This window comes from Dufourea novaeangliae, unplaced genomic scaffold (genome assembly GCF_001272555.1).
Source record: "Dufourea novaeangliae isolate 0120121106 unplaced genomic scaffold, ASM127255v1 scaffold30, whole genome shotgun sequence".
NCBI classification, from domain to species: Eukaryota; Metazoa; Arthropoda; class Insecta; order Hymenoptera; family Halictidae; genus Dufourea; species Dufourea novaeangliae.
This window is the reverse complement of record NW_015373906.1, coordinates 117,696-144,068: the sequence shown is the minus strand read 5'-3', so window position 1 is coordinate 144,068 and position 26,373 is coordinate 117,696. Positions and strand designations below refer to the sequence as shown.

The window sequence follows — 26,373 nt, the reverse complement described above, 5'->3', positions numbered from 1 at the left end:
GATCTTCGTCGGCCGAGGTCGTTTGAGGTACACCAGTCGGTAGTTGGCAAGCCTGACGCGAATCGCTGGATTGTAGGTTAGAGGATAGCTGGTCGCATAGCTGCGTAGCTACGTCGAAGTGGCGACGCGAGAAGTGACGAAACGTTTGCTCGGAGTCGTAAAAAGTTTCGTAGACAGTTTACGCGATTCGGTTGATAATCGACGAGTATTGTGAAGCATCGAAGCGTCATTGCGTCGTGCCGTTGTAACTGATTTACGCGTTCCCCTCGTGTTTGGAAACGCATGCGCGCTACCAAGGTAACGAAATGCGTCTGGCAATCATGGGACGGATTGTTATAGTTGGTAGAATCGCGTCAAGGTAGCAGCTCGATCGCATTGTTTTTATGTTTCTCGTGTGTGTACATAGCATGCATATACGCTCTGTCTAAGGCGTATCGCGAGTGTCCCCTGCTATCCGACTGTTCTTCTTTTTTACGCGTCGTGTCGTCCCCAAGTGTTTCCGTACCAGGAGAGAAGGTATACAGCAAACTGTTGTGGAAAGGTCGACGTACATACGTATTTTGCAAAGGTGTGGCAGCGTTACCAGTGAGTCTCTCGGTATTAGTGGATTTGCGTGGTACCGACCATCGCTGGCCCTCCTATTCGTTGCTTCCCCGACTGCGTTCCACTCCAGACCATTTCTTTCCTCTTCTCCTCTTTCTTCTCTCCTCTCTCCTGTCCTCTGTTCTCCTCTTCACTTCGCTTCTCTTTTCTTTTCTCTCCTCTCTTCTCCTCTCCTCTCCTCTCCTCTCCTCTCCTCTCCTCTCCTCTCCTCTCTTCGCCCCGCCCTCCTCTCCTCTCCTCTCCTTCCTCTCTGTTCTACTCCCTTTTCTCGTTGCCCGCGTTCCGTTCCTCTTTGTTGCTCTTTCAAGAAACACAGTTCACGAATCTGGTTGCGCGTCGCATTTTTGCCACGTGTCGCGAGATCAGACTCGAGCTAAATAAGTTCGCGAATTAAAGGGACAACGGGCATAACGATCGTGGACGTTATGTACGAATACTTGACAGCTTCTCTGCTTCTTAGAATTTCATATTGGGTTCAGATCAAACGGGTATAAAATTCCATAATCCATTTCGGTAGATTGAACGACGACGCGTGACCACCTTCGATTCGTTAACGCTACAGCTACTGCGGTTTTAGACAGAGCCACCACCACCGCCACTATCACCGTTACCATCTTTTCGTTGTTATCGAACGAATACACACGCTGGTGTCGTCGGAATTCGAATCTCAATCTTTGACACAACGATGCCACAGCTCATTTTTTAACTTGTTTCCCCGTTTTCCGATAGTTCCTCTTCCAGGTCGAAGAACCGATACCACCAAGTGGCAATACCCTCTTACCCGTGCAGTTTTATCAGTTGTTGTTATGTAAATGATATTCGTGTTTTCATGGCTCGAGTTCATAAAAGAAGGTGTATCGTTTTGCCGCATAGCGAGCGATTTTTAAGGAACGCGTTTCTCCTTCCGATGATGATACCTGGTTCGTCGAAACAGCAGTTTGATTTACGGCGCGCGGTTTAATCAAGTAAAGTAGTTCTATTTCGATGTGAAACCCGCGGGCATGGATGTTCATTATCGATATTTTGCGTGACAGATCGTCGACACGAACACGAATTTGAAATAAAGTTCAAATTCCGTTTCGGCTCGATTCGGTTCAGTTCGGCTGCGTTCGACGCACACCGAGAGTACGTAGTCAAAGAGAGAATCGTGTTGCGAGTTTGTGCGTGAACCAACCAACCACCCAACCAACGATCAGTGTATACATACATATAGCTTGTATACCGACGTTTATTATTTACTTAATTAACCATCTTGAACCGTATGGGGCATGTGACGGTCGATCTTCTCCGTTCATGCTGCAAAACGTATATAATTGTAAGTGATAGCGGTCAAGCGACGAGATTTGAGTAAACGCGATAAATGTAATTCTTAGGATACGCGAGTAGTCGATGGGACGCGAAACTGTGTCGAGCAGAAAATAGGTCGGGAAAATCCCATCCATCGTCGAAAGAGCAGACACGACCGCTCTCTGGCTCTTCCCACTTTTCTGCCGGGCGAGCAGCTCGCCACGTCCACAACGACCAATAATCTATTTTTGAAAAGTGAACGAAACGTCGCGTTGTATCCATTTGTAGTTATTGTACAAGTATGACCGAAGATGAAAATATAAGCATGCCATCGTGTTTATAATGTTCATGTAACCACGCTAATAAACTTTTGACCGACGACTTCTACTCGGGAATAGAATGAAAAATGTAGAGATAGAAAAAGAAATATCGTAAGATTCTCTCAGTTTCCTGTCTAGTTCTTTATTTCCACGCGTTCACAGCCATCGCGGGAGTAAATAAATATACGTATAACTGAGTGCGCGCGCGATGTTTCTGTCGATAGTTGGTGCCAAAAAGACGCGCGGGACGATTGCGCGTCACGGACAAGGTTCGACTTCCGCGTTTGACCTGTTTCGTTCGATTCCACGGTTCTACTTCGCCACGAATGTTCGAAGTTACATCAAATAAAGAGCTTAACCATTTGCGTTTCAGAGAAAGACGCATGACACGAACAAAGAAGAGTATTACAAAGTCGAGGCGTTGATGGTAAATGCAGGGTACGGTGGATGTTGGATGAAACAGAATGTCCAGCGAGCAACCGCGAGCGAGCGCCGTTGCAACCACGGGTAAGTCCTCCACATCGTGTATATTTCTTTTAATAGCGTCGTCGTGTTTGCGAACGAATCGACGGCGAGCACAGTTTTGTAAGAATTCGCGGTCGCGGTCACGTTCGCGATCACGTTCACGTTCTTGTTCTTGCTCTCGTTCTCGTTCCGAAAATTTTCGAAACGCGTCTACTCTAATTGGATCGATTCAATCACGTCTCGGAATAGAGATTCGACGATACCTGTTCGCTCGCGTGGAATATGGGAATCAAGGAAAGGATGAACAGTGTAAAAATAATTCATCCCTCGGACAGTCTTGATTTTTCCGTTTATAGTGGCCCACGAGTAATTTTCCAGACATCTACACATCCTTCTCTATTTTTTCTTTCGTCTGCGACTCAATGATTTCGAATTCACACCCAAACTATTGGTATTTATTTCCGCACGTCTTTGGCATTTTTCGCCTTCTCTTTGGTTCATCTGGATTCGTTGCGTTTGCCACAACGGAGGATCGAGCCGTCAACGGCGTCCGATCGTTCGGGAGTCAGCAGTTCACCGGCTTTCGTCTTACGACCGATCGAGGAATTGTTGGCGCGCTCTCGACGTCAACGCAGAGGTTTCATTCATCCAGTTTCGTATATATTTTCGATACGTGCCACCCCTTCTCTACCACGATCGTACTTGTTGCCAGTGAGCGTCGAGTCGTCTTGTTAAGAGCGTATAGATCGTCGACGTAACGTCTACGCAATTCGACGCTATGCATATCTATGAGAGAAGAAAGGTAACAATGCGAAAAGGACGGATATCTATCCGCGCGTATACAATGAGCGAGACGTAAAATTTCTTGCTTGTTCGCGGGATCGGATTATTATGTTGGACAACATGCGCTATTTCGAATGTGAAACGATTTACCGATCAGATCGTGCGAGCTCGTGGACGGGAGAGACAAAGCGCGATAGAAGGTGAAAGCGCGTAAGACCGAAGGGGGGGGGGTTAGTAGGAGCGAGAGACGATGATGGACGAACAGGTAAAAATAAATAGCAAAATTCAATGGATCTTTCCGGCCGAAATAGATGATTGATCACCGATCGTTGCCATTTGTAATTCGTAATCCGCGCGCGCTCCGTCATCGGTTGTTTCTCGTCTCGAATCTGAAGACAGTCAGGAGTTAGGAGGGGAGTCGCCAGACATCACGGTTCAACGGAGAACGCAATGCAGTGTTAGGTGCAGCGCAGCTCAGCTGAACACAGCGCGCGGGACGATGAGGTGCAGCGTTTGTTCGCGTCGTCGTCGTCGTCGTTATCGTCGTCGTCGTCGTCGTCGTCATCGTCGTCATCGTCGTCATCGTCATTGTCATTGTCATTGTCATTGTCATTGTCATTGTCATTGTCATTGTCCTGTCGTCGTGTTGTGTCGCGATACGTCGTCGTCGGTCCGTGTACTACCACGCGTTCGAGGTTTCTATTTTTAGACGGACGGCCCGATCGGGTATACAGGCATCGTCAAGGCCGTGCGTTGCGAAACGATTATCGGCGACACATGTTGCTCTCGAGCTGAATGTGCTAGCAATCTAGCTAAATCGATCGATCGATCGATTTATTCTGCGCGAACATTCGTCAGATTGTTCTCGAACGAAACGGCATTGTTCGATAACTCGTCGAATCGTTAGCGTATCGCGTCGTCCCTCTTACCCGATCCTCTGATTCAGCAGCTACGCCTCGGTACATGAACTATCCGACGGCTTCTCACGTGCGAGGTATGACGTCTGTGGATGTTGCTGAACGCGAGTAACATCACAATCGATACTCCTATAGCTCTCATCATGACGATCTTTCGTGAGTCGTGTTCAGGCGAGGCAGTCCACGAAAGAAATTCCACCACGTCTTTTACCATTTGCGATTCGGTTGCCGGTGTACCGTCCTCGTATTCGATGATACCTTCGTAAAGCATCTGCAACAGATGGAAAAATAAGATACGGGAGAAGAAGTTGGAATGGCAATGGGCGACGACGACGACGACGACGACGACGACGACGACAAAGGAGCAGAAGGATAAAGATGTAGTATCAAGTCGCAACGTACTGGCGACATCGCGGTGACACCACCAGGGAAATACGCGTTAAAGTGTTGTCCGTTGCCTAAATGGACACCCGCCGGTGGCTCCATCCATCCCGTTAGCAAGGAAAACAGATAATTGGTGCCATTCTTTTTGGCGAGAACTATGTACGTCAGATCCGGTGGATACGTGCCAGAGTTGGCGGCCCTGGCGGCTTCTTCGGTCGGAAACGGTAACGGGACCGTGTCGGTCAATTTCGCGGGCCTCATGTAATAATTACCCTCCTCGTCGGGACCGTCCTCCACCTGTTCTGAAATCATACGGTTGCGTTCGATTAACGAATCGAGCAGCAAGTCGGGGCGACGAGTTCTCGAATCGCGCAACCTCGAACTTGTTCGCGATAGCCTGTGCCTCTTGTTTGGTGTGCGTCATGTTCACCAGATCCAGGAACCGGACGAATCGGAGACTGTGACAAGCGTAGCACACTGTTCGATAAATTTGCCATCCCCTTCTTAGAGCCGCGTGATCGAACGACTTGATATGACGGTCAAACACCCAGGGGTAGCTCGGCAGTGAAATCCTGGGTCCGGCCGCTTTCACCGATTCATCCAGAAAGTAGAGAACCGCTCCTCCGCAACCGCCGATTATTCCCGCAATCATGCCAAGGTACGGTTTTCTCGTTTTCCCCCGATCCGACTTTGACTGTGATTCTTGTCGGCCGGCAACTTTATCCAGCTCCACCGGAACGAATCGAATCTTCCGATGAAATTTACGACACGACATTGAAAGAGCTCGATTTCCTCGCGCGATCGTCGACATTGTTTCTTCGTCGAATCGAAACTCGTTACGAAGAATAGTAGACGATAGGATGATCGAACGAACAAACGAACGAATACGATTTTTCGCTGACAATTAGTTTACTTCGCTTCGTTCTTTCATTCCCGGCCTCTTCACTCTCCACTCGTTGCGTTTCCTTCCTATGCGTGTTTCTTTATCGTGTCCATTTCCGTTTTAGTGTTCCAAGTGACTAAGAAACTTCGTAGCATTCGCGTGAAAAATACCTAGACTGGTACACCTTTATTGTCAGACCTATTGGAACGTCTTCTAACCCAGACTGGGCTTGGATACTTTGAATCATACGGTCATGTATAAACATAAATCGCGATTATTTCTCGTCTTAAGAACGTTGAAACGTACATACTTACGTACGTACACACATGCATGCATGCATGCATGAATATTGAAACCGATTAGTTGTTTCGCGAACGTAGCTTCTCTCTCAGTTACATAACACGCAACCAGCGTTACACAACATTTTACAATAAAGGCGTCGTGTGTATTTCCGCGACGTTATAAATAAACTGCTCGGTTATGCTTGGCATTATGCATGCGCGCATATTGGCGAGCTTGCGTCGGAATCGGACGAGGAGCCGTTTCTTTCTTGCGCGTACGAACCCATTCTTGCCGCCACTGCCGTCGCCGCCTCGTGCTCCGTTCTTCGGAGGAGTACGGGACAACGACACTGACAGTACGGACATACGGATCGATAACGAAAAACGCGTGTCTTCTTCCAATGGCCGAGTTTTCCGTTTCTTCGAATGACTTCGGTCGAGCTTGTCACGGTTTTCCGGTCAAATTGCATTCCACGCGAATTAGCTTCGAGGATGACCACCGCGTTAATGGTAACGTCAAGGACGAGAATAACGAAGGAGGAACGATAACGTTTCGAACGATAATCGTCGTGACCACCGGACTTGTCCAATAATAGCTACCGACCTATCGATCCGCCAACCCGCGAAAGACACTACTCCCTCTCGGCTCGTGCTATCGTTGACCAAAAATCTCTTATCGACGGATTAAGTTTCTCGATTGTGAGACGGGACACGAAACACGGAACGGAACGGAACGGAACGGAACGTCACGACACGAAAAGAAATGAAACGAAATGAAAAGAAATGAAACGAAATGAAACGAAATGAAACGAAATGAAACGAAATGAAACGAAATGAAACGAAATGAAACGAAATGAAACGAAATGAAATGAAACGAAACGAAACGTATTCGTATATGTGCCGTGATCGTTATTATGCGATCTTATGAGCTTCGACGATAGACGCGTAACAAGAATTAATCGCGTTAATCGATGCGCTTTCTTCTTTTTTTTTCTTTTTCAATCTTTATCACTGGTTTGCTGGAAATCGAGCCGGGCAGAGCATCGCAATTGACGTTAAAAAGTGTATCATACCTTTAGCGGAAATCGAGAAATTATACCCAAATGGACGTATGTACTGCATGTACGTCCGTGCACGTGCATGTAAACGTATTCCCCTCGTGTTCGTGTCCCGGGTCCGTGCAACACGGAAGAATACGCGCTGGATTACTTACTCATGCTATAGCACGGGTGTTGTTTGTCCCGTGCGCGTTGTTCGCGCGCGTTCTCGTTATGATCCAGCAGCGACCCATTCGCCGCGACTCCCGCAACATACATACATACTAGAATGTTCCCATAGCAGCATCGACCGTTTTCATTTACGTAACGTTCTTGTTTTGTTCCGTCGAACATCGTCGACGATTCGTCAACGCGTATTTTCCGGAACTTGCCCATGGTATTCTAACAATGATATTCGTATGTGTGTTTTTCATCGAGTTGCCTCGCGATTGCAAGTTGTACATGGTAGAGGTAGAGATACACGTGACTGCGTTCGCGTCGATCAGTCGTGCGCATGAAATAGGACCGCAGAGTTTATTTTCATCGGTTCCATTTATTTTCTCCCAGTCTGCCGTTCCCTAAAGGTGCTAGAACGGTATTCTGGCTTCGATGCTCGAATTCGCGAGGATGCGTTCTCGCGATGTCGAGCTGGTTCGGGGATTCGTTCGAGGTTCGTTCGGGTCGGATCGCCATCGTCTCTGCGACACACTCGAAAAGGACGCTTTCGCCCACGATGGGAAATTGTGGGGTGGAACGCAAAAGACCACGAAGATCCATACATTTCAGCTCTATTCAAAGCCCGGCTTTTGGTGGCTTGCCAAATCTATTTTTCCGAGCGAAGGCGGGATCGCGTATTGTGCCCGTGCTAATTTTGTCGCATCGTAACATGGTCCGATTTTGTGGTGTGGGTGTCTCTCGCTTCTCCGTTCTCCGTTGGTCGAATGCCGTTTGTTTCGTTGACGCGTAATGCAATTGGTAATCGGTAATCGGTAATCGGTAATCGGTAATCGGTAATCGGTAATCGATAATCGTGACTGAATCAGGAATTGATTCGTCGCGTAAGCCCATCAACGGTATCACAGTTGATGACATGGTTCCAATTTCATTCCCCGTTGTCAGCCAAACGGTCGTGCTGCGCAACTCGCGATCGCCTGCTAAATCTTTTTCATCGGCTAAACAGTGCGACGGAAAAGAACGCGTCGGTCGATCGATCGCCGCTGCTATTTCTATTTTTATCGCGTCGGTTGGTTGCTACGCGAACGATGGTTTGCGCCTCGTTCCCAGATCAATTTTCGCGGTCACGAGAAACGTGAGCGATCGTCTTCTGTCTTCTTCCGAGAGTTCCTTCCTCGATTTTGTCGTTTCCCAAAGGATCTCGAGAACGGGGGTGTTATCTCATCGATCGGAAATCTCTGTTTCGGCGAAAAAGTTACGCGAGTCCAATGGTAATCGCGAATCGTAGCTCTTGTTTTGCGAGAGAGGTCAAGAAAGGGGGTCGTTCCGTGCGATCGAGATCGCGTGGGAGTCGGCAAACTCGTGCACGCGCAGATCTCGCAGAAGGCACATACGAATTAGAGGTGATCGTAGAGGTGGGAGATGGGCTGGTAAACATAACCCAGATTCGTAAACGATCCTGACATCCAACCGATGGGAGACAATGAGAACAAGTAGAGCCGCTAACCTAGCCTAATAGCTGGCAGTCGTTAAAGTAGACAGTGTTGTATCGCGCAAAGGTCACCCCGTAAGCCCTAAGTAAACTCCACCGGCCAAGTATCGGTTCTATTTTTCGTCCCTCGTGCCCCTTTTCCTTCTTCTATTCTTCCTTGAGACGGAAAACCCACCCTTCTCTTTCACTTGTTTTCCTCTTTACCGAGGATAATCCCCAGTCAGCGCTGTTCTCGTACACGTAGGCTAAATGTATGTACCTACTTTTTGAGCACGAGTTCGCAACGAACTGAACACGGATCGATGTTCGACTCGACCGTTATCACCGCATTGATTCGTTAATCAACGCCGATCAACGACCGAATATATATTCATGTATCTATGTACGTATGTATCTATTTCTCGTCGATAACGCCGTGTGCCTTACGCGCGTCTGTACAAAGATTGTACAGACTGTTCGGCTACTGGTGGTGGTATCGGAAACTTTAAGGGATGATTCTGCGTGTGAAAGTAACACGAAAATCAAAAGTGACGAAATTCTATTGGAGGCGTCGTTTTGAAAGTTATTAACGGTTTCAAATTCGGGCCAGAAACGCCTGAAATCAGGCAACCTGCGGTACAATGGTGTAAGCGTAGGGCACGACAGTGCCGGCACATATACTGGCGTCCTACGAAAAAAAATACGCGTTTACCTCCTAGCCAGTAAAGTGATGTGTTACATCTGTACTCGAGCCTAGACTATCTTTTTGCGACACTTGAAAAAAAGCACACATAAGTCGCAGATACCCGGTCTAGGGCGTTCTTGGCCTGAATTGTTAACTCTTAATTACTATGCGACACGTCTGCCTTTTTGTATACACCTTTTAGACATATACATATACGCTTTATCTATACGTTTGCGGCTTCTCTTTCCTTTCAGCTCATTATATATTTATGTACACAGTGGGATTTATCCCGTTGATTCAATAAACAATAAACTTGAAAATAAAGTTTCCAATATGATTTCGTCATCCTTGATTTTCGTTTTGGCATGTAGAATTAGTTCCTAAAGTTTCTGCTGACACCAGTAGCCCAACAACATCGTGTATTTACATGTAACATCTCAGATTCGTAACAGTCCTGGTGGCAATTTACTGGTCCTCTTGCAACAGCTTCTCCGCGTACCGTCATTTTTCTCTTATTTTTCGGTCACCGCCCCGTCATCACTACCCCCACCACCACCACCACCACCACCACCACCACCACCAATACCACCATCATCAGCGTCATTATCGTCATCATCGACGTCGCCGTTACTGTCGCTTTCGTTTCCAATTGGTCAGTGAAGGCGCTGCTGCGTACTCTATCGGTGTGTGATGGCGCCAATACATACCTGACGTGTTGTACCTACTTGTTTTACTCGTGTAATGCTTTAACCTTGCGATATCTTTTCTTCGTCCTCTTTCGTTTTGTCGTTCACTTTTTTTCGATAGTGTTCAACGTGGTATGGCATGGCGGAGGGTTCTTTTCTCTGGTAACACGAAAATATGGACGTTGAATATACGGGCGAATATTAATGCGTGTTTTTGCACGTGTAGACGTTTATTTTTGCTCGTATTTTTAGCAGTCGATATTTTCGAACGGGTTCGTCGCTATTTTTGTCCTAGCACGGCACAGCAGCGCATTACCAAGCGACCACCTACGAAGTAAATTTCGCTCCCTCTCTGCCCAGTCTTCGTTCCTTACCACGGAAACACGCTGAAACGATTTCATGGGTCACTCGACATCTTCCAATCATCTTCCAATTAATTCCAATCAATTCCGTTTCAGTCGAAAAATCGAATGGAGTACCTAATCGTGGTGGTAACTTTAGCAGAACATCGTGAACCCACGGACGTTCGTATCGATTCAGCTATTTCAAGAGGATGATACCGGTCGACAGTATAATTGCACGGACACACAATTAAACGGAGTTACGCGACCGAATACGGAAATAGACGTTGGTTCTCAGGTGTGTCGCACGATTAGACCGTTATTGTAGAAGACAAAGGAAAACCGTAGATGGGAATTGGTGGGATTGACACGACTGTCGCTGACAATTGTGGCGAATCACGATCGTCGCTGAATCCTCTGGACTCTGGATTCTCGATTTTTTTCAACGAAACGAATTTCATTTCAATTCCAGTGTTCGTGAATGCTGTGTCGAAGGGGTGAAAGGGCAGGGTAGCTAAGTAAGCCGCTAAAAATAGCGCTGGTACATCATATCGAGCGGTCGTCTATAAATAGACGGAAGTGACGAGAGACCCTGGATGGATTAGAGTCACGAGAACTGAGCGCTACCGGTTACGCCCCGTATCTCGGAAAAATCTTTACACCGACATAGGTTCATAGAATTTGTCTACTTGTCGCGATCGGTTTCGCATCCTCCCTTTTTTTCCGTTTACGATCATCGCATTGCCGTTGCGACAAGGTTGGAGCGGACGCGACAGGTGGTACAATTTCGTTCCAATTTCGTTCCAATTTCGTTCCAATTTCGTTCCAATTTCGTTCCAATTTCGTTCGTCGGCGAGAGAAAAGCAGACTTTCGATGATAGTTTTCAATATAGAGTTTGTCAACGGTGGTTGGCGTATATTCGATGGTAGTCGGTAAGAGTAAACGTCGCGTCTCGACGACGTTTCCGTGTAACTCGAACGAACGAACGGTTCGGCCATCGTTCGTTGTTCGATCGATACAGGCTCGGTGTCCGGGGTCTAGAAGGAGAGAGGGAGGAAGGGAATGGGTCGAGAAGGGGTGACCTTGCTTCCTATTTTCGGAAAGTGGCTTTCTCGTGACCCGCTCGGTCGGAAGCTTTCGGTACCGAAGGGAAGGGAAGAGAAGGGATAGGAAATGAAAGAAAGATTGGTGCACGAGGAACGGATTAGTAGGTGGCGGCAGAGACGAGGTCTTGCGGTATCGATCCGACCGAAACTGTCGTCGTTTTGGAAAAGTTTGCTCAATGGAGTCGTCGGTGCGATTCTCGCGGTGTACTTAACCCAGACCGGGCAACCGGTCGACGGAAACCACCTGGTCGAGTCTTTCGGCCACATTAGACGTCTCTCTGCCCCATCGACCACGATGCATTTACTTCAAGGCTTTTCGCATTTTCAACGACGATACAAGCTGGTACATTGTAAATGTCCGCGGGGAAAGCCGAATAAAAGGATTTTCACGGGCTAACTTCACGTTACTCGATTGTGTAAGCGAGACTATGCGAGGCTATGCGACTCGATCGGATATTGGAGAGGCCCGCGCGAGATAAATACAATCTACGTCCGGCGCGACAGGACGATCGCGACGCGCGTATCGATTAACGCTGCTTTTTCGGCGAATTAAAAGACAAACGACACCGATTGGTGATGACCGGTTGCCCAGAGCGACGGTCCAATTTCCGGAGCAGCCGCGAACATTCCGACTCACGAATTTCCGGAACTGCGAGACAGAATTAGAACCGTCTCACGAACCAAGAACAAACCAGCAATCCTTTTGCTTTCTTTCGCAAACACCTGCTGTCGTGAAACGTTGAAAAACAAAATCTGTCAAGGGGGAGCGTAGATACGAGAATATAAAAAAGCACGCGGGTGAGTCCAAGTTACGCTAGTGAAGACACCCGAATGACGACGATGACAGATTGCGAAAGCGGAAAGATGAAGTACAAAGCCACCTATGTAATCGGTATCGACAAAATCGGAAAAAAGAAGACGCGTAATAATAATAATAATAATAGTAGTAGTAACAGTAATAATAGTAATAATAGTAATAATAGTAAGAAAAAGAAGAAGAACCAGTAACGAATACGAAGACAGGGAAGATGATGTTGAAAAACAAAGGAGGTAGTTGTACCTAGATAAAGCGTAGCTGGCGAAAAGAAGAGATGGCGAGAGATGCGGCCATACGATTACGCTGTTGGATACGCGCAAGAGAAAAACAAAAAAAAGACAGAAGTGTACCGTCGTAGGGTGGTGGTGGAGGTGGTGGTGGAGGTGGAGGTGGAGAGACCGTGGACGCAACAATACACCGGGTCGCTATAAATAACCGAGATTCGCGAGGCTCGCGAAGCAGGGCGCTGTTATCGCGCGCGACAACACCAGAATGCGAGAGAATCGCGAAAGAGGCGGTAGCACGGGTCACGCGCAGTATCTTTTCAATATCCGTGGTACACGCGCGCGAATCGGTTTCAGATCGCTGCATGCGTTGCGACGACTACACTCGCGCGACACGATGTAGCATCGACCGATTGAGTAGTGAAATTTTCTTCGTTTTATCGCGCGGAACCTGGCTTAAAGATCGCTTTTTGCGTTCGCCGATCCAGGGGAAATTCACTGGTGCTTAGTGGTGGTAGTGGTGGTGGCGTGGTGTGCAGTGGTCGTGTTTGGTGACTCGTTTGGAGAAGGTGTGCGCTGGAGCGTTATTGCCGCGACGCTTAAAATGAGGGTGACTGTATTTGCTGGCGAAAAAGGTGCATATGCAAACAATAAATCCCTTCTGCCCTTCTTATCGTTTTACGTTTACTTCTGCACTTCCGTGGGCTCCGTTGCCCATTCTTCCTGATTTTTGTTATACCAGTTTCCGAATGTTTTCACGTATCACGAGTCTACCAACGACAATATTTCATATAATATTCCACTTGCTCGAAAAGCATCTGCTCATTCTTTGCCTCATCATTTTTATTCTTCCTGAATGGGCACTCTTTCGCAACGACCGGAGTGCGCTATTCTCGTCTCTTTTCATTCCGTTCCGTATCGTACCGTCTCGTACCGTCTCGTCTCGTCTCGTCTCGTCTCGTCTCGTCTCGTCTCGTCTCGTCTCGTCTCGTCTCGTCTCGTCTCGTCTCGTCTCGTCTCGGTTGTCGGTCGTCTAGTCGAGGAAAACAGCCACACTGTGAGCTTTATGCGTGTCAACCGGAAAATGATTTCCAATGCAGCAACGGACACCTGTTGTTCTTAGCTGCGAGTTCCAGAGACGACGACGACGACGACGACGACGACGACGACTTGTTAACCTCTCGCATCGATCGATCATCTGACATCGTGTTATCCCGGCCTCCCGCGCTTTCGTACATGCTTTCGCTTTCGTTCCTTTCCTCGGTTGAATTCGCGTATTAGGAAATTCAATGGAAAATTCGTGGTATGCGGCTCACAGCGTACATTGGCTAACAATTTGACGGTGCAACCGGTTGTACGTTTATTTTTTTTTGGTTTCGACGAGCAAGAAGAAAATGAAAAAAGAATCGTAGCATTCGCGTGAAACGACGAGCGATCGACGAAAGGCATGTATGGAACCGGTTCCGTAACGAGTTCGAGATGCGTTCAAAACGAATGGAAAAGGAACTGTTTGCACAGGAAGAGCAGACGCAATGGGTCGAAAGTGCGCGCACGAAATACTCATGGTCGTGGTCATTGCGAATTGCGAGTTATAAACAACCGGCGCGGCGTTACTACTTTCGTTCTTGTTGCTTCTGCTGGCAGCAGAGTTTCCGATTCGTTGCTAAATTCTAGGCCCCGAGTAGAGTACACGACCGATTCGATGCTCCGAAAATGATAGGTATACATATAGTACTTTCGACGATCGACCGCTGTTTTCGAGTTCAACACGGGAAAGAAAAGAAAAACTAGCTACGATAAACGTCACTGGAATCATTCGCGCCACTTATGATAAATGGAGTCACGGAATTAATTTAGAACGCGTGCGGACGGTCAAGTAGCGATTTGGTGTTGTTAACCTGTATCTCTTTCCTCTACCCACTGTAAACTCGTGGCGCGATGGTTAAGGAAGGAAAGGTAAATACTAAAAGTCTGTCGTTGAAATTGTGCACGTGTGCACCAGTCGGATAGAATTTGAGTATCGGAAACGCTATCGTGCCGGTGTATCGTTCGTGTCGCGGAAGACACCGTTTCCGTTCCACTGCCGTCGAAACGCGTGTATGCGTGTCTCGACCATGTGGATAATGCGTCTCCTAGAATCATCGAATCTGGCCCCGAGCCTGTATCATCGCGTACGAAAGAAAACTAGAGAAAGGCATGGAGAGCGGCGAGAGGGTGAGAGAAACCAAAGCGCGTGTACGTTCGCCGCGTTTAGTAGGCGCGTATATAAATGTCATCCTATATATAGCGAGCGTTCGTCTAATCTTAGCTAGTCGGCCACCGGCCAGGAACACGAGTAAAAAGTTTCATCGACTTCTCTTTGCTGAAACACTCGCCATTTTCTCTCTCTCTCTCTCTCTCTCTCTCCCTCCTTCTATCCGTCCTCCTTTCTCCTCCTCCGCCATCTTTCCCCTCTTTCCTTGTTTTCTCCTGCTTCTCCTCTACCCCGAAATACAAAAGTTGGTGAAGCTCCTCGCCGAGCATGCGAGTCTATACCTAGCGATCCAACGCAAAATCAGTTTTTCGATGATTCGTTACGTTCTCACAAAGCAATTGGCAGTCTGGCAAGCAGGCAGCCAGACAGGAAAACAGAGCGAAACCGCTAGTTCGTTTGGCATGAATCCTAGTTGAGAGTAGCGTTATCGAAAGCACGCGTTATACCGATGATAACCGTTCGAATTATAAAGAAGAAAGAAACGATCCTATAATACGACGAACGCTTACCAACGATAGATTTTTCGTTCCCCACTAGCGATCAGTGCAACGATTCGCTTGGCCTACACACCGACATTCGTCCGCTAATAATAACGATGTACGGGGCAGCACACATATACACGTACGAGAATACGCCGTACGCTGTTCTATCGTTTTTCCGATGCAATTCGTGTTCGACTTGTACACAGTGTATCACCCGAGCGTTAGCTCTTTTAATAGAAAACGATTTCGTTCGGTTCGAATGTTATGGTGTCAGTTTTGTCCACAATGCACCGTCTCGGGGTAGCTACGTTGGAAGAGGAACGTCGAGCGCAGATTGTGATCGAGGATCGAGGACGAGGTGAAAAAAAAGTTGGAAGGAGAAGGACACAAAGAAAGGGAGAAAGTGTGAAAGAATGAAAGAGAGAAAGAGAAAAAGGTGATACGCACTGGCGCGATATTAAATTTTAACGTAATTGATAACCAGACGAGGTTTAAATGCATACATCCGGGCAACGCGTTTTTCTGACAATTACTTTAATCAATGTGGCCTTTAATTGTCTTCTTTGCTCACAGCCGACAACATATACATATGTAGTAGGTTGCGAACCGACGCGACGAGTTGAAAGTTTCAACTTGAAACTCGACGCGCGGCAACCTCTTGTTACCGCATTTTCTCGACAAACAGTGCGACTACACGCCGATGTTAACGATAGGATTTTTCGGTGTTTCGTGTGTTGTGTTTTTGCAGATATTCGCGCGTTTCGCGATGACACACATGAGTTGCTTGTCGCATCTCGAGTATTTTTCGATTTTGATTGCGCTAGAAAATCTAGTCGCAAGAGTACCCGATCCCTATGACACTGCCGAATCGGAAGTTTCCCGGTACGCGGTAACGGCGGACCGCTGAAAAAAACAGAAGAGAGCAAAGCACGCGCATTGGAGAACGGCCCTCCTTCGATTAACCTTGGACTTGACTCGGAGGAATGCAGCGTGCAGTGACCTCTCCTCGCTCGCTAACTCGACGTTCGTCGGTTATATCGCAATCGCGACCGTCGGCCAACCATTCTTGCTCCATTTTTCCCATTTCGATTCGACGCAATCCGATGCGAAAGTACGTTTCCGTGATCCTAATCGCGTGGTTACCACGACGGCATTCCGCCCGTTGTAGCTATTACTCGTCCGTTCGTACACTCGATCATCGACATTGTCGTCGTCGTCGTCGTCGTCGTCGTCATTATCTTACCGAACGTTGCCTCGATTCCGTGCAATCGCTGTCGATGGAAACGAAGGAGAGAGTCGTTTAGAAATTGAATCGCTGAACCGATTCTCTGTTCTGTTTCAGAAGACGTGGGCTATAGAAGTGTCGAGATCGCGTCCGCGTTTAGTCATTTGCCGCAAAAGGGTAAGTAGAACGAGGAAACTGTAGATGAACCGATTGAATTTGTTTAGCAACACTTCCAATCAGGAAAACCTCTGACCGATCGCGTAACAATCGGCGGAATTTCTTTCGGTTTCACAGGAATTCTTCCATCCGAGTATACCAACTCCGTCCCGACGTCGGCACACGCCATTGCGTGCAGACTTTTTGTCTGTTCCAGTCGATCAGAACCGTGTCTATCCCAAAACTATCGATCGTGTGTTCGCTATTTTCGCTATTTTCGCTATTTTCGCTATTTTCGCTATTTTCGCTATTTCAGTTTCCTTTCCTTTCAACGACGGTCCAGTCCACCCCTACACCCGCGTCCTATTCTCATTCTCAGCCTTGTCTTATCCCTGTTCCTTTTGTCTCGATTCTCGCAAGAACGATCCAACAACACACGGGTCGTCGGGGGGTAACAGTTTGATCGTTGCGTTGCAATTTTTCGGATATTATTTACACGCGAAAAAAAGGATAGATAAGGTAGGTGCGCGTTGTTCCCGCGCGAGAAGCTTCTAAAAATAACCGCGCTATCGAGAACTCGAGCGACGGATCAAAGATAAAGATCGTCAACGAGACTGTTGCACTTTTCGCGGTCGTGTCATCTTCTGCGACGTTGTTCGATGCATTTCGAGGGTAATCGCGACATTTGCGCGAGAGAAAATGAGAGCAAGAGAGGGGGCGGGAAGGAGAGCGGAACTCGAGCAATCGGTGGTTATGTATGCGCAGAAATGGCCAGGGACACGCCGGGCTCACCTATGTCTAGACCGCGGGATTTGGTCGGCGGAGTTGGCGGTGCAACGGCCACCTTGACAACCAGCGCGTATCACACCACCTCCAGCGATCCAACAGCCACTCTTCACGGTCACGCGCTCCAGCAAAAGATACTAGAGGTAACGTATCCTCGAGATCGTTTTTGCGTAGTTCGTCGCTTTTTCTCCACCTCCATTTCCGCCATTCTATCCGCCATCTCCTTTTTCTTCTTCTATCTTTTTTCCCATAAAATCGCTATTTATCTCTCACTTTATTTCATTTTTCACTTCAACTAAAAAATGTACGCGTTTTTCTTCTCAGTTGCAACAGCATCATCAGCTTCAGCAACAGATTCTGCGACAACAGTATCAAGCGCAAGAGCGACAACTGGCTGAGTTGCACGAGCAGCAAATGCACGAGTTGAAGGTAAACCTATGATATACGTTCACCTCCGCTTTCATCCACCTCGGTTCCTTTTTTCTTTTTATTTTCCTTTTTTACGTGTAGCCTTTACACAGTTCTCTTACTTTACCAACTCGTTTTATCATCCGTAGCTCTGGGAGCAGCAGAAACAACTGGAGGAACAACGAAGAGAGAAGGAGAGGCTTGAAGCTCTACGAAAGAAGGACAAGCACGACCACAGCGCGATCGCCTCGACCGAGGTCAAGCAACGGCTTCAGGTACTTTAATGTCGCGCGGGGGTGTTCGATCGTCTCGAGTCGATGGTAGCCACGCGACGCGGTTCAATTCGATTTACGTCCGAGGACTGAACGACGCGACGCTAGTTATTGTATACTCGGGGGAAAACCAGGCGGTTTGTATCGTGTATCGTGCATCGTGCATCGTGCATCGTGCATCGTGCATCGGAAAAGGAAGAAAACAAAGAGAAAAATTCGATGCATCGATCAAGTTACCGTTGCGAATAAACATGCCAGGCATGCTCACGTTGCTGTATTGTACGGTCACAGAGGGTAGGTGAGTGACGGCTCGTTTCTCGGCTCACGAAGGAACATTCTCCCAACCCAAAAATTCCGATTTTTAACAAAATTTCGAATGAATGTAGAGTAAACTGAAATATTTTTCTATGCAAATTAACAAACAAAATTATTCCATCTCAAGAATAACGCGCAGCGTAGCAAATGTTTCGTAGACCATAAAAGATTCATCCCACTCTACTACAATCATGCGAAGTTTCGTTAAAAGTCAAAACTTTCGGTTTCGGAATGTTCCCATGTAACACAGAAAAAGAGACAGGCACGTTGCACGCGTGTAGGTATCTTCTTGGAACCTATTCCTTACGACTTTTTACGATTTCAGAGTTTCCTCGTGAACAAGAAGCAAAGGGAGGCCGCCGCGGCAGCAAATGGGGCCGTACCTGTCACACCTGGATACAGGAGCTGGTGAGATTTTCTCGAGGTTGATGAATCTTGTTCCCGGATTCTTCTCCTCTCAGTTGTCGATTTCCCTCGAGTACACGTCTCGTTACGCGTCGCCTTGGTTCGTCTCTCGGAAATCCGCTAGGAGTCGAACGCATAGGAGTGTGTACTAGAGGGATCGAGCCCTGGTCGAGCGATTTCGAATCGTTTTCGACTGCTCGGTCGCCACTGTACGATAGGTACGCAGAACTGAACAGAAAGCGAACAATTTTTCGATAGGTTGCAAGCGCAATCGGAATCGTCGGGTACCGTGAATTCCTCGCATCCCTATCGAATGCCGCAGATGTTCCAGGAAAAGTTCGCCGACGATTTTCCTCTTCGAAAAACTGGTATGTACACGCGTGAAGACGCATACACGCATACGAAATATTCCGTGGTGTCGAGTGTGATTCGCATACTTGGTAAAAAGTAGTCTCTCTCTCTTTCTTTCTGTCCATACCTTCGTTCCTTGCTTCCTTCCAGTATCTCCTCTCCACTCTTTCTTCGCCCTTCTTTTTTTTATTCTTTCTTTCTTTCGTTAGTTCTCTTTCTGTACGTGTGCCTATGTACGGTAGAATGCCTACTAAAGCATGGTTTTTGCGATCCAATGAGATCTTGCCTGAGAAATTCGTGATCGCCTCCTGTTCAATATTGATCTTCGAGACGCATTACCCGCGAACGTTTAGCCCTCGTGAAAACTGCTTTCCGAGGAATGATCGTTCGTGGTGAACGAGCAAGAGCGAAAGCACGACGTCGCCGCGTCACTCCGCGTGTCGTTTGTGTGACTTCGGTTAATCTGAAACGCGCGAAACGTCGGCTGTCCGCTTGCTTGTCGCTAAGGTGTCTGTTGTCACCTGAAGTTTTATTTCGTCCCGTCTCGTCTCTAACATTTTCCTATGTTCTTGCCGTTCATATCTTTTCGTTTCCGCTCCGGTCTGCGTGTTTCTTTCGCCTCTCGATCCCAGGACACGCTCCCGGGTTTCCGGTCTCTTTCCCCTTCGGTCTCTGTTCCCCCTAATTGTGTCCCCGCATCTGTCACAACCGTTTTACACTCCGGTTCGTTACGATGACGACCAACAACAACTAACCCTGGCTAAAATTGGCCAGCCTCGGAGCCGAATCTGCTGAAGGTGCGACTAAAGCAACGCGTGGAGAGGAACATGGCTGCGTCGAGAAACTCGCCCCTGATGGCACGTCGGAAGGATCGCCTGCTGTCGCACCTCAAACGGAAATCACTGCTAGCAAGTACGTTCTGCGATCGAGCTTAATCGAGTTTCAATCGATCGTCGAATTACCGACACTACTTCCTGCGTGTGAGCATTAGGAAACGGTTATTTGCACCCGTGTTTTCGATTAATCGATCGTTGATTTTTCGCCTTTCTGCCAGTGTCCAGTAACAGCATGTCGACGAGAAACGTTATCGATTATTAACATTTCCCACGAGATTATCGCTAAAAGGGTTGCTGCGTCTCGCCTTAGTTTCGCGTCGGGTATTAAACGGTCGTGTACCGCACTTCGTCCAGCGAAACTACGAAACGCATCTTCCCGCGACCAAGCTCGAAAGAGAAAAAAAGAGAAGAAGAGGACAAAATGAAAATCCGAGTTTGCTCTTTCGAGTTTTTATCTCGCACGTGGAGTACTTTACATAGGCACTCCTCGATATCCACGTGGCCGCTCGCTCATCGAACTTTTTTCAGATTCTAGCAGCAACCCAGAGTCGGGGCCTAACTCGCCGCCGACCGTCGGTAATTCTCAAGCTAGTCCAACTGCAGGAGGCAACGCGTCGGCGATACAGGAAGTGAGTACAGCCAATAGAAGGGGACGCGTGAAAGAAAGTTAAGAACCCCCACGAGTCACGCGTCGTTTTCGCGTGATTTCATTCCTGTTCCTTTCGTGTTTTCCAGGAAACCGAAAATACTGCTTACGGTGGACCTCTTACAAGCGGTAGCCAGCAAGGCAGCCTCTCGGATCTTTCACTATTCAGTTCACCGTCTATGCCAAATATATCACTGGGTAGACCTCACGTCCCGTCCGGAACTAACACGGTGTGTAATATTCACGTTCTCGAGCACCGATCAGAGAGTCACAGTCACAAGATCGTTGGACGATATTGACAAAGTATCGTTTTCTTTGTGGGGCCCCTAGACCGGCACAAAATTGGCGACCGTCTCGGAGGCGGAAGTACGGGCTGCGTTCACAGCGAGACTAGGATCGCTCACCGGTCAAATGCTCCCAGGTACATTGCCGTTTTATCCTTCGTTGACGGTGATAGAGGGGGAAGCGCCCAGTTCCGGCTACGTACACAAACAGATGCAAAATTTGGAGCACCAGGCGGTAACGAACAGGCAACATTCAAACGCCGCGGTGTATCACGGTGCTGCGGCGGCGGCGGCGGCGGCGGCGGCAGCGGCCGCGGCCGCGGCAGCAGCGGCGGCAGTGACGCCCACGTCACCGATCACGGATGCGCAAGTCGCTCATGCGAGACTGCAAAAGGCTGGTCACCGGCCTTTAGGTAGTATGTTCTCTCTTTGTTTGCTGGAAGCCAGTTATTTAGAGCGCGGCTCGCAAGTGTTCGATACCGGGCGCCTGGACACGATTCTTGTTTTTCGCCCTCGAACGCCGAATACGTGCTCCAAAACGTGCTCGATATTATGGTCCTTGGCGCCGCGAGTGTCGACGGGCACGGTCGCGCGCCGCAAACTAAGTTTTCTCCTAGAAATCTCTCTGGGACTTTTCTCACGCGGCGCGCATCCTTTTCCCGTTTCGTTTCCGTAGGCAGAACGCAGTCCGCTCCGTTGCCGTTGGGTCACCCGATGCTGCAGGGCGGCATGATTACACCGCAAACCCATTACGAGGAGTACCTGGCAGAGAAACAGCTGCACGACCAGCAGCAAGCGCACAATTACCTGAAGCAACAGATACGTCAAACTGTATTGACGCGAGTCGGATCTCGCGGTCAGGCGAACCAGCTGGACGAGGCGCCGGAGACCGAAGAATCCGAAGTAATAGATCTGACAGGCGGGAAAAAAGATCTGTCGGAAGAGAGCGAAATTTCCAAGCAACAGCGGGATCGCGAGCAATTTCTACAGCAGCAAAGGGATCTAATGATGAGGCACACGCTGCAAGTCTCGAACGAGTCGTCGACGGCCTACAGTGGGGGAAACGGGGGAGGAAGCGGAAGCGGCGGCGGGGGCGGGGGCGGAGCTGGGGTTCAGGGTGGCAGTAGGAGCAGTCAGTCGTGCGCCAGACCGTTGTCCAGAGCGCTCTCGAGTCCGTTGGTCCATCTGGGTAAGCCGAACGCGCAATTATGAACGCGACAAGGGCGTGCTGTTGTGGTACCCCGTCTCCTTCGACCGTCCAACCCGCGACGGATGAATGAACTTTTTTCACGCACGCAGGTCCTCAAGGAACCGGAGCTGGCGAATTGTTCTCGCGAACTTCCTCCCATCGACCCACCACGGGCTTGGCGTACGATCCGCTGATGCTGAAGCACGCGTGCGTTTGCGGGGAAACTGTACGTGGTCATCCCGAACACGGGGGTAGATTGCAGAGCGTTTGGGCTCGGCTCTCGGAGACTGGGTTGCTTCAGAGATGCGATCGGATCAGATCCCGCAAGGCGACGCTCGAAGAGATCCAGACGTGTCACAGCGAGGCGCACGCTCTTCTCTTTGGTGAGTTGTTCGTTCGCGAACCTCGTCGTCGGACTTGCTCCTGACTTCCTATTCTTTCCTACTTGTTTAACGGAATATCCCTCGTCCCTCGTTCCTCGTCCATCACATCCCTAACGTTTCTCTCGTCTCTCGTCCCTCGAACGTCGGTACCGTCCCACTTCGATTCTTTCGCACCGCTCGAGTTGCTCGCATTTGTGTCGCACGGACGACACAGAATAAAATGTGCTTCGCGCAGGGACGAATCCGATGAATCGGCAAAAGTTGGACGTCTCGAAGCTCTCTCAGCTACCGATCAAGAGTTTCGTCCGATTGCCTTGCGGCGGAGTGGGCGTCGATTCCGACACGACGTGGAACGAACTGAATACCGCGCCGGCCGCCAGAATGGCCGTAGGCTGCGTGGTTGATCTGGCTTTCAAAACCGCCATGGGCGACATTAAGAACGGCTTCGCCGTGGTACGACCTCCGGGACATCACGCTGAAACCAATCAAGCTATGGGATTCTGCTTCTTCAATTCGGTCGCTATCGCCGCGCGGTTGCTCCAACAAAAGCTCGACGTTCGGAAAATCATGATTTTGGATTGGGTAAGGCTCGCTTCCCTCCATTTGGTAGTGACAAGCGCGTTCCTGGCCACGGGGGACGTGGGACGCGAAACCCAGTCCCTCGAGAACGGTCGAGTCCGAACCAACCGAATCACGATCAAAATACACATGCCCATATAGATACTTACAATACCGCGGCCCGCTTTTTTTGTTTCTCTCTCTCTCTCTCAATCTTAGGACGTCCACCATGGGAACGGAACGCAACAGATGTTCTACGACGATCCGCGAGTCTTGTACCTCTCGATACACAGGCACGACGAAGGTAATTTCTTTCCTGGAACCGGTGGATCGACCGAGTGTGGTGCCGGCGAGGGACTAGGATATAACATAAACGTGGCTTGGTCCGGCGGCTTGGATCCGCCTATGGGTGATGCCGAGTATCTCGCTGCTTTCCGAACGGTCGTCATGCCGATCGCGAAAGCGTTCGATCCGAGCATCGTGCTCGTCTCGGCGGGCTTCGACGCGGCCGTCGGTCATCCCGCCCCTCTCGGCGGCTACAAGGTTAGTCCTGCCTGTTTTGGAAAGATGACGCAACAATTGCTCGGGCTAGCGGACGGCAAGGTTGTTCTCGCTCTCGAGGGTGGCTACGATTTGGCCGCAATCTGCGATTCCGCGCAGGAATTCTCTGCTCGGTGACGAGCCTACCCAACTTCGGGAAGAGGAACTGACCAGGATTCCTTGTCAAAACGCGATCGACACGCTACAAAAAACTATCGCCGTCCAGGTACGATCGTTCGTCTACACCCGGCACCGCTTTATCATACCGTTTCCTTCTTCGGTTCATTCGAATATTCTTCTGATAATTTTCCGTCGCTCACCTCCTCCACCACCGATGCTGCTGTTCTCCTTCCCACTCGCACGATCCGTTGTATTACTCGACTGAAAATCGGTCATCTCTTATAAATATACAGATATCACACTGGCCTTGTGTCAAGCTGAATGCTCATACGATACCAATGAGCGCGATCGAAGCCGGCCAAAAGGAACGCGACGAAACGGAGACTGTCTCTGCGATGGCCTCTCTCTCGATGCAGCAGCCTACTAATTTAACGTAAGCCTCTATGGATTTAACACCGACCGACAAACACACACACGTACCTGCTATTATCGGTGATTTTTCAGAACTACCCCGGAACATTCCCGCCAAGTTTCCGAGGAGCCCATGGAACAAGACGACGGCAAATGAAAGCGTGTGACCGATCGTTTTCGAGAAGCAGCTAGTGCCACGGTACAGTCAACGGCTTAAATCCTCGCGATGTTACCGAGCTTTTCCACGTCTCTCCGCTCACCGGTGTTCTCCCTGTACGCGACCAGGTTCGGCCTTTCGATTCCTTTCGATTCCTTTCGATTCCTTTCGAATTTATCGTACCCTCGTTGCTGCGCTCGTCTACCGGTTCCGATCCGCTTTTTCGAACCCTCAAGACGAACCAGACCCCCCGCGTTCGAATCTTTTCGCTAGGCGGAACACGCTTTCGATGAATCTCGAGAAGCAAGAAGAACTACTCTGGTAGACCTCCGTTAGTTCGCTCATCCCGAAACACCAATGACGGTGAAACGGTGCCCGATGAAAAGCCTGTTAAATTATTTTTGCCTGAGAGCGCATGCTTCTCCAACAGCCCCCGACGAATCAACGGCAAATACGAGATTGCTTTTCGCTCGTTGCAGACCGCATCGTCAACTAAATCCGTTTAAAAGACAGTAGTGTTATGGATCTTGATAGCTTTCTTTCCCGTTGCACTGGATAATAACGCCGTCTCCAGTCTCGAGCCGTAAGGATAAGGGAAAGCCAACCGTATAGTAAAAGCCGAGAAATGGAAGAAAATGCAAGAAACGATATCTTAGTATCATTGGGAATACAGCGATTCTATTTCCGTCGAACAGAGTAGCGAAATTTGGTTGTTTTAATCGCGAACAAAGGCTGGTGTGATTTTTGTGATATTTTGTAAAAACAAATGAAGAAATTTAATGAATTATGTTTAATTAATGATATATGTGCACGCGAAAACGGGGAAAATGATGCGCGTGCATACATATGTGTGGGTGGGTGTGTGTGTGTGTGTGTGTGTGTGTGAATGAGAACGAGCGAGAGAGTGTGAGAAAGAGGATTGGGAGGGGGCACGACGGATGTGTAATTGAAATAGAAGAGCATTTATTTTTGTGTTGTGCATTTTACGAAAACACAAAATCACGTAAAACAAGTCGATCGATCGACAAGCGAGTTCCGCAAATTCTTACGTCGCAAATAACGTATGTGGGATATACTTACGTGAATAAAAAGTTTCGTAGATTACGCGTGGCGCGATAAACAAGACACCGTGTACGGGAATTTTAGTACAAGGAGTGTGTGCGCATCGATACGCTTGTGTGGCCGTAAGAATCTCAAGTGTTCGCCGTGTATTGTCTCGTGTTTTTACCAAAAATTATGAAAATATCAAGCGCGAAGCAATTTTTTGGTCGACTCGTGTCGCGAGGTTAATCTCCGACGATCCTGCGATTTGTATATTTCTTTCTTCTCTCACCATCCCCATCTTTTAATCTCATTCGCAGGGCGTCCAACGTGCTGTCAAAGTAGACAAGGATTATTTCTAATCCATCGCTATTCTCGATTCCCGTTCAGGCGACGCCGTTGCATTTTTCTCGTCGGTTCACGATTCAATCATTGCTTCAGTTTCCTTCTCCGTTTTCTTCGATCATCCGGTTCCCCCGTATTCGTCGCATTGATTCGCGCGTTCACGTACTTTCGACTCGACTCAACCAAACTATTCGTTGCGACTTGTTCCGTTCGCGTACGACGGTCGTTTAGAAATTGTTGATAATTTGTGAGAGTTTTATCAGTTTCGAGCAAAGAAACTTACAACATTCCGGTATCGTTCGTAGTAAGTCGATACAGTTAGATGTATATTCATTGACTCGCATCGAAACCAGAATACGAAACTAAAGTTGAAGATAAACAAATGTTATAATTACGTTATTGCACGTGTACGAATGTCTATAATGCGTAAGCTTAAACGTATTAATCATACATTTTTTATGTATATAAATGTACCTCGTAAAGTAACTTTAAATAAAAGGTATAGTCATTGTGTTACACACACGTTACCGGTACTTGCAGATTCCTGCCCCTAGAGTTCACGGCAAGATTATTTCTTGCAATTTTTCTCGCCTCTCAAACAACACCACCATCCCGAAATGGTTATGCATTTTCCACACTGACGTATGTTTAATCGTATCTTTGTACAGAAATCAATACAACATAAAGTAAAACCCGTTTCAAATGTTTGTGTACTTATGTACATTCCTCGCAAAGTGTTAATAC

The 26,373-nt window shown here is 48.3% G+C and overlaps 1 protein-coding gene across 1 annotated transcript; it reads left to right on the top strand.

The window, feature by feature from the left end:
* Window positions 1–2: 2 nt before the first annotated feature.
* Window positions 3–25,481, top strand: LOC107193852 (histone deacetylase 4). Its single transcript, XM_015583368.1, is given in 19 exon segments — window positions 3–297; window positions 2,584–2,717; window positions 16,544–16,603; window positions 17,348–17,511; window positions 17,693–17,797; window positions 17,926–18,051; window positions 18,689–18,771; window positions 19,027–19,136; window positions 19,894–20,031; window positions 20,484–20,584; window positions 20,691–20,831; window positions 20,932–21,301; window positions 21,562–22,074; window positions 22,185–22,457; window positions 22,693–23,039; window positions 23,235–23,677; window positions 23,679–23,781; window positions 23,969–24,108; window positions 24,180–25,481. Coding segments are annotated over 18 exon segments (3,324 nt in total). The 5' UTR covers window positions 3–297; window positions 2,584–2,674; the 3' UTR covers window positions 24,244–25,481.
* Window positions 25,482–26,373: the final 892 nt, after the last annotated feature.